Source organism: Pelecanus crispus, chromosome 5, assembly GCF_030463565.1.
Source record: "Pelecanus crispus isolate bPelCri1 chromosome 5, bPelCri1.pri, whole genome shotgun sequence".
NCBI lineage: Eukaryota > Metazoa > Chordata > Aves > Pelecaniformes > Pelecanidae > Pelecanus > Pelecanus crispus.
This window is the reverse complement of record NC_134647.1, coordinates 77,504,928-77,518,592: the sequence shown is the minus strand read 5'-3', so window position 1 is coordinate 77,518,592 and position 13,665 is coordinate 77,504,928. Positions and strand designations below refer to the sequence as shown.

Sequence of the window (13,665 nt, the reverse complement as noted above, 5' to 3'; positions counted from 1 at the left end):
TTTTTATTTCCATATTGTTTTAAGATGGCATAACAATGAGAAGAAGCAAGTCCAAAAAAAGTTGACCCTGTTTTCCAACATTCATTCTTGAAAACTAGTATTTCAGTCTCAGTTAACATTTAAAACCTTTTCTCATCATCTCCAGCTAAACAAGTATTTTGTATGTAAATTTTATAGCACCAGTTTACAAAATTTAAGTTTATTACATCCCATTACTTATCACAAAACTGTATGTGCTTTTAACTGCAACCTTAATGCAAGCTTCCACCAGTCAAAGAGTGCACATATTTAAAACTTACACATAATCACCACTAATGCTCTTGGAAAACATAAAAATGGTCATTCACTTTCTAAGGGCTTTTTTTCTGTAGCTTAGAACAAAGAAAAAAAAAAAAAGAAAACTTCTTTCAATAACTTCATTCCTGCTTCACATGTGTTTTTTTCTTTAAACTTGATATGTAAATAATGTGTCATCTATTTCTCTTTCCTAATTCTCCTATTAAGACTGCCTTGCCACCTGCACTATGCAATCACACATAAGTAGGCACATAAAAATCACTAGAAACAACGCTTTGGGTTGCTCCAGTGACCACAAATGTTTAGAAAAATGCTCCCACAAACATGTTAGCAAGACCATGTTTTTCAGAGTATGGTTTGGAAAGCACAGACAGGAAAACCAGAAGAGGATACATATAAATTTTTTACTCTTTGACTTATCGTTTCTTTCTGCTAAACCACCACCTCAGTTTTATGTTGTTTTTTCACATCAGAAAGGAGAGGAGGGTTCAATAGTATTGTAGAGGGTAAATGACAAAGCAATAGGAATCAGAAGCAAGTATATTTTCAGACTGTTAAGCTAGAGCGAACCCAGCCTTGAAAATAAGCGCATTCTCCAGTACTTTCTGCCTTTTTCTTGCGATCAGACAGACTGTGGATAGCTCACACATCCAAAAGTTGCACTGATCCTCACATACACATGCTTTCTACTCATTTCCCCTCTTCAAAAGTTCATCTTTAATATTCTCCTCTGAGCTTGACCACGCGCTTACAAGATAAATTTGCCTTCAGGTCAAATGCATTTAACATGCCCCATGAATAACTAAGAAGCCTGAAAAATATCCTCTACCAATTTTTTTTTGAGTTGGATGAAGGGGTGGCTATCCTTTCCTGTCCAGAAGCAAACATACGCCATCTCTGCAGCTCAAAGCCCAAAGCATTGAACTAAACTGAAATCAAGAGTGCTTTAACTTCATGCTCCATGCTTTGATCTCTGCTGGCGGAGGAGCTGGGCACACCTCTGGTTACCACCCTGGCTAGCAATGGGGTGATGCTCTCCCACGAGAGCGCCGGGCACAGTCCTCGGGGAACAACGTTTTATGCGCCCGCTGCTAACTTTGACAGCTCATCTGTTGGCCCTTGTGACTTCTCAAGCCCTCTTGCGCGCCTCCGTGACTGGCAGCAATTTTACTTCATCAACCCCTCCAAAAATCTCTCCTCAAAATTCAAACCTTTGGAATAAAAGTTGCTCCAACTGAATTCCGTGGAAAAGTTTTTATGTAACCCTAACTGCTTTGGCCATTGAATAGTTTCAAAGATAAAATTCACATTTGTACCAGACATGAGAGGTTATGAACCCTGCTATGTTTAACTGTAAGCTTAGACAGGTATTTCTGGTCATTCAGCTTTGCTTTTGGCTCAGAAAGCATGTTTGTGAGGCAGTTCAAGGACTAGAATAAATACTACTAGCCTACTAAGTAGTAAGGCGTTCTGGTACTTCTCACGGCAGAAAACACCTAGACTACTGTGTATACATTAAACACAGACTATAAACTCCAATTTGAAAATATAAATCAAGAAGTATGCCAGAAATTTTCTAGGGTTTTGGGGGGCTTTTTGGTTTTTGTTTGTTTTTTTACAGCTTGATCAAACAAAAACATGATGTGCACTCCCGTTGAAGATAACTTTAAACCTTAAACAAGTCCTGCTAAAACATCGGAGCTACTGCAAGTTTTGTCTTCACTCAAACCAACAGCAGCTGTACGAGTAGCACATTAGGATTAACAATTTAGAGAGCACAGGGAGGGAAGCCCAGAAGTATTTAAAAAATAAAATTTGTTTTAATAAAAGTAGGAAGATAGTAAAAATTTAAAACATTCCAACTCCTACTAAATGATCATACTCCAAAAGATCATTTTGTAGACAAGAACATTCTCCAAAAAGCAAATATACATCTAGTCTTGAAATGCTGTCTTTTTAAGTGAAATGAAGTTCAAAAACACACTCAGTCCAATCCCACTTTACACACTTTGAAGTCATCAAATTGGACAGCAAGATCTAATTGCTTCATCATAAGACAGCAAACTATTTATTAGGTACTTATCTTCAAAAGCTTGCCTTGTTGGCAGCATCGCCGAAGTTAATACAAAATAGTTAATTTGCCTAAACCCCAATTAAAACAGACTAAATTATTCTCAGATAAGGGGAGGGCTTTTGTAAGCTTTTGTTTAGCTTTTTTTTTTTTTTAAATAAATACAAAAATAAGAGGGGCAAACCATAAGACATTCAATATTCCCAAAGCCACTAACTTGATTAAGGGAAAGCATTTTAGTGCTCTGGTCATCTCAGCACAGCTCATAGGGTAACACATCAAGAATAGCATGCAATTACAGATATTTTGACTTTTCTCACTTTTAAGAGCACACACTGCCGAAGGTTTACTGACAAATGAGATGCTGAAAAATCTTGGCTCTGAAGTTGTCAGTGGGAGTGCAGCTGGAATAGGATTCTACCTATGAAACACTTCATACAACACCAGGATACAAAGAAATCAAACTTGGTTTCCGAGAACATGAATCCTCACACAAGATATTTTATGTACCGGGTGCAAAACCACATCTTCAGAAAGTGATCATACACTTGTGCTCAAGAGTGCTTTGGTCAATAGACAAGATGCAGTATTTTTGTCCTTCGGCATGGGAATAAAACCCTGTGCGACACTATTACCACAGACAATGGAAGGACATGGCTGGACTCAGCTTTTGTAAAAATGAATCCCATTTTTTGAAGGAATCAAAAATTTGAAATTAGATCTTCCAAAAAGTTATCTTCTCCTCAATTTACAGCTGTCATTCAAATGCTAAAGGAGTCAAAATCTCCGACTGCTTTTGTTTTGTTCTGGAGACACTTTTTGGTCTATTTCATGTGTCAGAATAAGATTCTATCATTTTCACGCCCTACTTTCTGATTCCATTCCCTTTTACTCTAAATTTGTAAATCCTTCTCAGAATTACAGAAATCCCTTGCTCATCATGAATTATCAAAACCAACTCCAATATAATACAATCAATTGCTGATTAATGTTTTGTATATTCAAACCCATTGTGAATGCCACGTTTTGCAAAAAGAGACTTCTACTACTGCAAAACCTCCTCCGAAGCCCCCCACAGAACCAATGTAAAGAAATTAAAGTATTTCAAAGAAAACACAGATATACTATTTATTCAGTCTTTCTGAAGATGTTCAACAACAATATATATATCCAGAAAAGAAGATAATAGAAATACTGAAAATGGAAAGATACGTGGAGAAAAGATTCAGGAGGGAAAAAAAAAAAATTAAATTAGCTGGATTTCCCTCTCCACTTTGCAGAAAGTGAGAGGAACAAGCAGAATGTCTGTTCAGTTGCTCTCATAGCTCCAAGTTCCTTCCTGTTCTCAACAGCCTTTCTGCACCTTTTTCAAAGTGAAATGAAATGCTACTGCCTTTCAAATCTGTTGTCCAAGAAAGATCAGTCCTATACTACAATGTTGGAAAATATAGACAACGAGGGTGAGGAATATATACATACATAATATTTTTATTTATTATAAACATATACATTATGAATTTATATATGCCTTACTCTCCCCTATGTATTTTTTTATGTATATTTTAAAAATAGAATAAAATAAGATATTCTGAGAGAAAAAACACTACAGAAGTAAATGGGGAAGATCTGCATTTTAATCTAAGGAACCTAAGATCCCATCCCCACACTCTTTACAGTTTTACAGCAATTACGCACAAGGTTTGCATAAACACTTCAAAATCATCAAAAGCTGTTTTATCAAAACAGCACTTAAGTTTTACATATGTTTCAACACAAATTAGTATTCAGAATTAAACAGCAAGTTGATATAAAAAGGATGTCAGCTGTCATTTTGAACTCTAACCAGATCTAGAGAGAGAATGGACATAAAGGCAGGCAAAGATGGGGCCAAAGTGATAGACAGCTTCTTTCCAAATACTTTTTGTAATTTAATTATCTTATTAATTCTCTTACTGCCCTAGACTCCTAGCTATTCATGATGAATTTTATCACTGCTGGAAAGCTTGAATAATAATTATTATAGCGGTAATGTTATTGGAACCATGATGACACAAGGATACTGCAAAGTAAGGACAACAATAACACACTGAATACTAGAGACAATAAAAAGACATGCAGAGGTACTTGGGCTTCCTGCAGACACATTTGCAAACAATACCTCTATGGTAAAAATATGCTCTTCATTCATAGCCATAAAAATCTAAACTACAGCACTGAATTAATTACTTGGGAACCTACAGACACTCAATATGAAGCCAGATCCTGACACGCGAGGGCACATCCTGCAGTAACACTGATGTCCTGGTAGCGTATTCCTGACACAAAAACATACACATATGTGCAACACGAATGCCTCCACAAGTATTGAGAATTTATATCTTTAGTGAAGTTCCTGAGCATACCAACTATAATCAGCACTAGCAGTAATTTCAATACAGGCAATTACTGATAGGAATGCCAAATGGAGGGACTTCAGTTCTCCAAAACTTAAAAGATCAAGTGGAGGGGAGTCGGGGGGTGAATAGAGAACCAGCTGACCAAATTCCAGGAAGGAAAGAGGTTGGCTTTTCTCTCCTAAGCGACTGAAGACTTCTCTGAACACCGCCTTTCTCAAGATGCTGGACTTTGAACACAGCAACTTCACGGGGACACAAGTTTTTAGGGGGAGTGGGCAAATCCAACAGAATTGATGGGCTTGAGCATCTCATTAAGCTAAGGGTCTGAGTAAGATACTGCCTGCCCCGCATCTAGATAGCGAGCAGGACAGATTGCAGCTAAGAGTCTGTACATATTTATGAAAGGCTGCAGCCAGCTGGCCAAATTTCAGATGCCTCTCTCCACACTGGACTCCCTTCACTCAGTCTTTTATTTCTGGTTGAAAAAATAATGTAAATACACGTAACAGTTCAGCTACTTTTCTACAGCATGGCACTTTTATTATGCTTGCTAAGCTAGTATTTCAGCCATATAAACAGATAAATAGCACCACATTTCAAGCAAAGCACTTACCACTATTTTAATACTGCTTTGACAAGGTTTAAATACACTGCAAGATAAGTGACAAAAACTACAGATTGCACACTATTACACAAAAAGGCTGTCTTTTGACCCAATTAAGTGATAATACATGGCGGATTCCATATGCAAAAGCCATCTATTTCCTAAAGAGGAGCAAGAACTTGAGAGAAGGCATCCATTATTAGAAGACAAGACAAGTTTGGCCAGAATAAGTGCAACAGTGAGTGACTCATGGTTGCCAGTCAGTAGATATGGAAATGACTTGTTCATGAACTGTTCAAGTGTCCCTAACTTCAACAGCCAGGGGCAATACAAAGCTGTGCAAAAAAAGAATCCAGCTGCAAATATGTCAATTTTCTGAAATAAGGAAAAAAAAAAATCCCTACCATTTATTTCATTTCACCTGATTTTTATTTCACCTGTTATACTAACTCCAAACTTTAAGTAGTTTAGCAAGGGCTGTTTGAGGCTTTTTTTTTTTTTTTTTTGTCTTAAATATATATACATTTTATATGTGTTTACATACATACATACACACATACATATAGAAAATGCACAACCAGTCAATTTTAATTTAGTGGAATATTTGGGGGTCTCTGGTTTTGTTAGGGTTTTGCTGTGTGTTAAACCTCAGTTTAAAAGCAGTTTAAACCTCAGCAGTATTAATTTGATAATGACCTCCAGTGAGAATTAAAAAAAAAAGACATAGTAACTTCCAATCATTCAATTTCAAAGGCACACTGCAGACATGAAAATTTTACTTACTTTTGCCATGCTCAGAAGTAGAAAATAGACAAGAAAAAGAAAGGGAGCATTGGCACAGCATTATGCCATGATGTCATTGTTTTAGTTGCTTTATCAGAGAGTAAATAAAGGCATTAAATGTAGCTTTTTCTGATTCCAGTAGTGCTACCACTTTTCCTTGTACAGTGCCAAGCACATTATTGAAACCTGACAGGTATTTCATTATTGAAATAACCCAATCTCCCTTCCTATGTAGAAAAACAATTATATGGAAGAACTGGACCTGGAACTCCTCTAAATACTTTCTCTTGAGGTTCTCAGCCTTGAACTGACTCCCTACCTCATAGCTACCATTACCAAATCTGTAATAATGCATTAAGTCACAAAGAGGAGGAACATGGCACTTGCATTTCTTTGGCTGTCCAACAAGCCTTTTCTACCCTAAACGGCTGACTGTAATCGTGGCTATTTTCCAGGATTTCCCTGGAGGATGGTACTGTAAGTCTTTGTGCTCTTCAACTTAAATTTGTGCGTTAAAAAGTAACATACATAGATATGTACGGGCCCAAACCTGACCTTTTCCAATGGAGAATCTAGAAAGATGCAGTGCCTTACCTGGCGATTACTTCATCCCCTGCAGTCCATTCCACCTCTCCGAACTGCTCTCAAAATACCTCTAACAAAAATATCCCCTTGCCAGATAACTCTTCAGAACAGCATCTGCTATTAGAAGCGAAGGCATAGCTGTCACCACATCACTAATTCTCAAACCTATTTCACTAAAAGCATGAAGCCTGCAAACTAGGTACAACAATACTGAAGTTTCTCATGTGCAGCCTTCCAGAAGAGGAAAGCAATTTTAAAAAGTTGTGCCTCTTATTTCCACTGTTAGAAACAGATGTTGGAGTGCCAGCAAAAAGGGGTGAGATCAAGCCTGAGAGCCCATTAGCAAGTCTGACCTGTCTTGGTACGTGCTTGGGAACGTGCACAATTGTGTATTAGTCAAAATTCAGACATCACCAATTTCCCAGAAAATGCAGCAGCAGCAGCTGCAACACTTACTCCCAAAAAAGTTATAAATAAATATAAAATCACAAACAATAACATAATAAATAAATAAAATAAAATTCATATAATTGCTCTATATCACACTTTTCAAAGGGAAGTACAAGCATAGCACGGGAGTAGTTTAAAATTTATTCTGAAAGCATCTGGAATGACCGGGGGCATGGTCAAGGGGAACGGTAAGGGGGAACTAAATGAAAAGGTACGATAGAACCAGCAAGGCAAAGTGGAAGAATGTTTCACTGGCTGGAGATATACTGAGGAAGCAGCATTAAAACTCTTATTTCAGGAAACCCAGTGCACAAGAAAACAGCTTCTGAAAGAATGCCTCAGGCTACTCAGTGGAAAATAATAACTACTGGGCAACAGAGCTATATTTAAAAGAAATGCTAGTAAATTATTTGCATAGCTCTGTGCAGCCAGAACTGCCAACAATCACAAACTACTCTTTATAAATGAAGTTCAAGTATGAATAATATACTAAGGAACCATGCATGCTATATTATGAGAGACTATTTAAGAAGTTTTCTGAGGGATTTTCCAAACACATGCAACTGGCAGGCCTACTGACGGGACATTTTTTTTTTTCCCCTAAATGAAGGAAACATAAGACGCCTATTTTTCAACATCCCCAAAAAGTAGACACTCTTGTATTTCTAGAAAGCATCAGGTTTAACCACTGGGAAGTTAAATCATTTAACTTCAAAGGAACAGTGGTTTGTTAGGTACTTGCACAGTGCTTAGAAGGATACTACCCCAGCAAGGGCCACAGGCGCTAGGAAACTACCTTAAAAAAAAAAAAAAAAAAATCTGGCAATCAGTTAATCATCAATTAAATTTTCTTCCCTGGGCTTAGGAAAAGAGCCTCAGCCTTTCAAATTCATATATCTTCAAACAAACAAACGAAAAAAAAATTAAAAAGTGAAATATTAAGAATTTCTTTCAAAACACAGAATTCTGTATGCTGAATTCAAGGTGCTGAATTAACAGATATGAGCCCTAAGTTTGTTTATCACTTAGCAGAAGAAATACTCCCACAGTACAGCTAACCAGTGTTTCAACACGATCTGAAGCAAAAATCTGAAACGGTAATAAAGTTGTTCGATCCTTGCTCTCCCTGCTAAGGTACTATTATGTTACTCAGACATGGACTATTTTCAAAATCCGGTATGTAACTATCACTAAACAGCTAGAAAGTAGCAGTATTACTTCACTTCCACCCCACCAAAGAGTAATCCTTCCCCATCTACTATCCTCACCTCTGCTCAATCCTACAGACTCTTCCTTGAACGAGGCACTGTCTCCCCCCACCCCTCTGCCCAACCTTGAGGTGCTTCTAGTACTTGCTATTGTAGAATAAAATTAATTTCACAGAAGAACTAGAATGCATCCAAACTTCCCTCTTCTCTTCCTTCTCCCCACCAATGCGTTACAAAATTTTGGGGAGGGAAGAGAAGAGGTGGATGTGTTACTTCCAGCTGGGTAAGTTTTTTGACCCAACTCACCACAACCACTGATGGCATGGCACGTGTTTAAGGCTCGGTCAGTTTAAACCAGAGGCAGAGCTGCACCCACCAGGCTTGCAAAAACCAAAGGGGGTTGTCAGACATTATTTCTGTTCCAGGAACAATAGTGCAAACCTCAACATTTGCCTTTCACATGCAATATTCTCTATTAGGGCTGCACATTCCTAGAGCTAATGGGCAAGTACCACACCAGGCTTAAATAAAAACATTAAAGTTCTCACTGGCAACTAGGGACAGCTTAGCCTTGAGAGAATGCCAGTTTAGCTGCCCCTACATGTAAACTTGAAAATAATATGAAAGATTAATAGCTGTACGTACAAATCTCACCAAAAAAGTACTTGAAACTGGGTTCTGACTGGGCTCTGCTGGTGATCTCACCACTACGAACTATTTGTAAAGAGCTTAAGAAGTCCAACAGCTGCAGAGATGTTACAATGAATATTTTGTTTTTCTTTATTTTTTTAATTAGGGAGTTATCTTTCATAAGATGAAGAAACACACAGGTTTACAAATACCTTTTTAAATGATATTAGGATCATGATAATCTCATCACAGAGGGAAAAAAGCAGCATCAGCATTTATGATGGTCATTTGCTTCTATCTCCTGTATTTCTCAACTTTAAAAAGTTTGCTGGGGTGACTGAGTTTTACCTGTATAAAGTCTTACAGGAGGGAAGAGGTTCCAGTTCTTTTTTTGCCCAGAAACATGCTCCAATTTCATGTTACAGGCAACATATTTTAAGATGTTGAACTGAAATTAACCCCCCCACACCCAATTGTTCAGTACAAAATCACGAGTTGCTCATACGTGAGGAAATCGGATAAAACCCCTTCTACCCAAAAGTATGGCTGAATATTATTAGAACTGCTGATAAGACCGCAGAATTATTTTATTTGCTATCAAATCTGAAGTCATTCGGTTTTCCTAGTTAGCATCTAATTCTTACAACTACTTTCCAAGATAGTTTATCATACGATATATATCAACACAAATGCATAGCACTGTTCAAAACCCACTATGCAAACAATACGCAGTGTGACTTCTAATGTAAAGCGCCCGCTGAAACACAACTGAAAGACCAAAAGAACTACTTTGTCGCTATCATCAGTTATCATCAAATTGTAGTATCGCTGCCTCTTCACTCACACACACCTCATTCTTTTGGGGGGCAGGGAGAAAGATCGGAATTCAAGTGCATTAGGCCAGCTAAGTACTCTGATTCAGAGAAAACCATTCTCCATATTGCAGCTCAGTAGAAATATCACCAGCCGTGATGGTAAAAAATTTTCTGTAATGAAACCTTCACATTTGCTAGCCATAAAATACACACCAAACACGTAAAAAGGGAGACATTCAGAGAGCTAGTAGCTTTTTAAATAAAACATAGTCTCACATTAAAAAACCAGAACCAGAGTTCAAAGCTGTTGCAGAAAGCCCTTCCCCCCCCCTTACACAGGTTTTAGAGAATCACTAGTAAGTTGCTCAGAAAGCAAATCTTTCCATCAGACTTTTAATAAACTTTATAATAGTATTCCCTTCTCCTTAAGAAATAAAATGAGCAGAACATAGTAATTAGATTCTTGTCCCAAAGCAGTATGAGCTCTGTATTTTAATCCTCTAAATATGTAACTTAATATATATGCAATGGGCATGATTAAGGAGGAAGAGGAAGTTTTACCAGCAAAATTCTTTATTCTCACATGCATTATGTTAATCTTTTCATGCCAGGGGGTAGATTTCCCTAAAGTAACATACACTGTCAGCAACAGAGGCACTGAACCCACGGATACCAACCAGTTTAAAGCAGGTGGATACAAAATTCCACTGAACCTTGAGCACTACGTTAACACCTGCTTGAATTATCTTCCAATTTATTTCATTTTCTTCTTCAAATTTTATTTACAGTTACTGAGACCCTGCAAAAATGATGCCACTATTATAATTGGTATGAACTTCAAGTTGAAAAATATGCAGAGTTAAGAGCATCCCATAACTCAAGCAGTCAACCACTGCCATTTCCAGGGTCCTAATCTCTAATAACCAGTTCAGAGACAGCGAAATGGAAAAGAAATGCTGAGAAGTAAAATCACAGTGGCATTCATACAGCTCCACATTAAGTTATGCCGACTCTGGCTTTGTTAGAAGCTCGCTGTTAAACTTCCCACATCACTCAAAGTCCACTTCTAGTTTTAATGCCAGTAGGAACATGACAAGTGCGCTTTTCTTCCTACAGACTCGAAGGGTTCATAGTCTGAATATCTTACTACAGTCAATTCATCTGATGAAACAAATCAACAATGTCTGTAAACCAGCCCTGCACGTGTATACACCAGAAGTCTCAGTGCTCTGTTTTTACAGCTCCTAGGCAGAACAAACTAGGTTCAGAATGGTATTTTTTCACATTCCTGAGACCCTTAATTAAGTAATGTAAAAGCTATACAAGTTCTGCAGCCTTACAAGAGACAAAGTAGTGAGATGTTACCTACCAGGCAGACATTACTCTAAAAAGGTCTTTTTAAGGCAGGAAAAGCAAAAGAAATCTTACACAAGAGTTTCCAAGTTCATCATTACTCTGTTTAACTACAGCTCAGTGACACTCTAGGAGATCACTGACTACACTCAGTAAACTGCAAAAAATAACATCTTACGATCAATGAGAGTAAACCAAATTACCCATTTGTCATTAAGAACAATGTCTTTAGCTTTTTTTTTTTTTTTTTTTTAAACACTGCGCTTTCCTTTACAATGCCAAGCATCAGTAAAACGTTTAAAGTAGAAATTAAACGTGAGGAAGAGGATAACTCGTTGCAGCAGCAGGCAGCAGAACTGGACTCACTTTCTGCACCAGGACTGCTGCTCCTCTGCCTTGCCAGGTGCCTGCCAGAGGCACAGGCAGGCCAGCCGCTGCCCCTCACAGCCTGCAGCACCGCTGCTCTTTGAGGAAAACCCATTTAGACACGCTACAGAAACATTTATCTTTCCAACACCGACCTCTCCCGGGTCTCATGACCTCGCAAAACACACACACAGATGAACTCAAAGGCCAAGGCTGCTGCCTTCCGCTGCCGGCAGCCCCCCCTGCAGCGTCCCCAGGCCGTGCCGATCGTTTCGGGCGTGTAAACACGAGGAGCCGTAGGGGAGCGGCAGCCAGCGGGGCGCGGCCCCCGCCCCCGGCCGGGCGGCACGGCGAGCGGGGCGGGCCGGGCTGCCCAACCTCCGCGCTCCCGCCGCCGCTCCGGCCGCCGCGCTGCCGCCTCCCCGGCCTCCCCTCGCCCTGCCCCGGCCGCCGGCCCGCTCCGCTCCGCCCCAGGCCCCCCCGGCCGCGCCCCGCCGCCGCTCACCCAGCTTGCCGCGGGACTCCTCCAGCTTCTGGATCTGGTTCTCCAGGAAGAGCACGGCCACCCCGAAGACCAGCACCGCCAGCAGCTGCAACTTGGGCGGCAGCATAATCCTGAGCAGCCCCATGAGCAGCAGCAGCAGCGCCGCCCGCCCGGGATCACGACATAACGCGGGGCCCGGCCGCCGAGGCCCGGCGGGAGCCGCCGCCGCCGCCGCCGCCGCCGCCGCAGGGACGGCGCGAGCGAGGGGAGGCGAAGGGAGCGCGGCCGGGGGCGCGCGACAGGGCCCGCCGCCGCCGCTCTCACATCGCCCCGCAGGCAGACAGACAGACAGACAGACAGACCGGCCCCCGCCGCCCGTCACCAACCGCCGCGCGGCGGCTCACCGGCGCGCCCCTCCCCCGCCTGCGTGCGCTGCTCAGCAACCGAACGCCCAGCCGCGCGCCCGCCGCCACCGCCGCCGCCGCTGATTCCCGGCGGCGGGACCCGCCCCCGCGCCCTCCGCCATTGGGCGGTGCTACCGCCACCCCGCCTCTCCCGCAAACTGGATTGGCCCCGCTCCGGCGACGCCCCGCCCACCGGGTGTTGACACCTCCCCCTCCTCCCCTCCTCAGCTCTCAGCTGCCGGATCGAGGCGATGTCCCGCCTACATGCGACCCTTGGTGATTGGGTGACCCTTCTTGAAGTCCCGCCCATCTGCCCACTCTCATTGGGCACAGGCACCGCGGCACTTGGGAAAGACACAATCGTATTGCTCAGAGCGGTTGTCAATCGCCGGGTCTAGGGGCCTGGATGCCGTTTTGCCGGTTGGCAGCACCTCTCCGGAACGAGGCAGGCTCTTACTGGGGGTGGTGGCTGCAGTGCCTGGGGAGCGGCAGCTCCTCTAGCCGCGCTGTGCAGCGCTGCTCTGAACAGACCAAAGTAGCTTTGCTCTAGACTTCCCGCAGAGGTCCCGAGTTAGCTGTTTCTGCTTGTGGTGCCGGGGGTTGGGAGCGAGTCTGCCCTCTCCCGCATCAGGCAGCGTGTGGGGCATCCGCGGTGGGTGAGGTCCTTGAGCGGCCTCCCGGCGACGCTGGCAGGAGCCTTCCGACACCGAGATGGCGGCGGCCGCCGAGCTAGCGGCGCCGGGGCGTTGCTGGTTGTGGTTGTTAATGGGGCTGCAGGCGGTGAGAGGCCCTCCCGGTTTATTCGCGCTTGGGGCTGAGTGCGGCTGCGATTTCCTGAGAGAAAGAGAGAGGGTGTACGGGGGGCTGGGGCGGGAGGGAGACGTGTCCCATAGCGGGAGGCGGAGGCAGCGGGCCCTGCCCTGCCCGTCCCATCCCCGAGGCGTCGTCCCGTGCCTCGTCCCCCTCCTGCCTCTGTGGCCGCCTCGTTTGCTCTGTTTGTCGGAGGCTGTTCTCTGCTCCTGCCCTCTTCCCTCCTGCTGCCGCTGCCTCTACTCCTCCAGGCTGCGAGGGCCGCGTTTGGAAGCCCAAGCGCCCCTCCGCCTTCTCCCTCGCCGCGGCCCCGTTTGCCCTGTTAGCTCGGAAAACGCGGCGATCGGTGTGGGTGTTGCAGTGACTGTTGAAAGAAATTTACAGGCTTCCTCGCCCATTTTCTTAATGG

The 13,665-nt window shown here is 42.5% G+C and overlaps 2 protein-coding genes across 3 annotated transcripts in view; one reads left to right on the top strand and one right to left on the bottom strand.

Moving 5' to 3' along the window:
- The window catches only part of HS2ST1 (heparan sulfate 2-O-sulfotransferase 1), an 83,044-nt gene extending 70,857 nt beyond the window's left edge, over window positions 1–12,187 (bottom strand). Inside the window, exon 1 of the mRNA XM_075711161.1 lies at window positions 12,064–12,187. Within this exon, the coding sequence (XP_075567276.1) occupies window positions 12,064–12,187 (124 nt within the window). The remainder of the gene's footprint in view (window positions 1–12,063) is intronic.
- A 966-nt stretch (window positions 12,188–13,153) lies between these two features.
- SELENOF (selenoprotein F) overlaps window positions 13,154–13,665 on the top strand; it is a 28,615-nt gene continuing 28,103 nt past the window's right edge. The window contains exon 1 of one of the 2 annotated variants that reach the window (XM_075710764.1): window positions 13,154–13,223. In XM_075710764.1, the coding sequence (XP_075566879.1) occupies window positions 13,158–13,223 (66 nt within the window). In that variant the 5' untranslated portion in view covers window positions 13,154–13,157. Of the gene's footprint in view, window positions 13,227–13,665 lie in introns of both variants that reach the window. The other variant, XM_075710763.1, reaches the window with a different exon arrangement.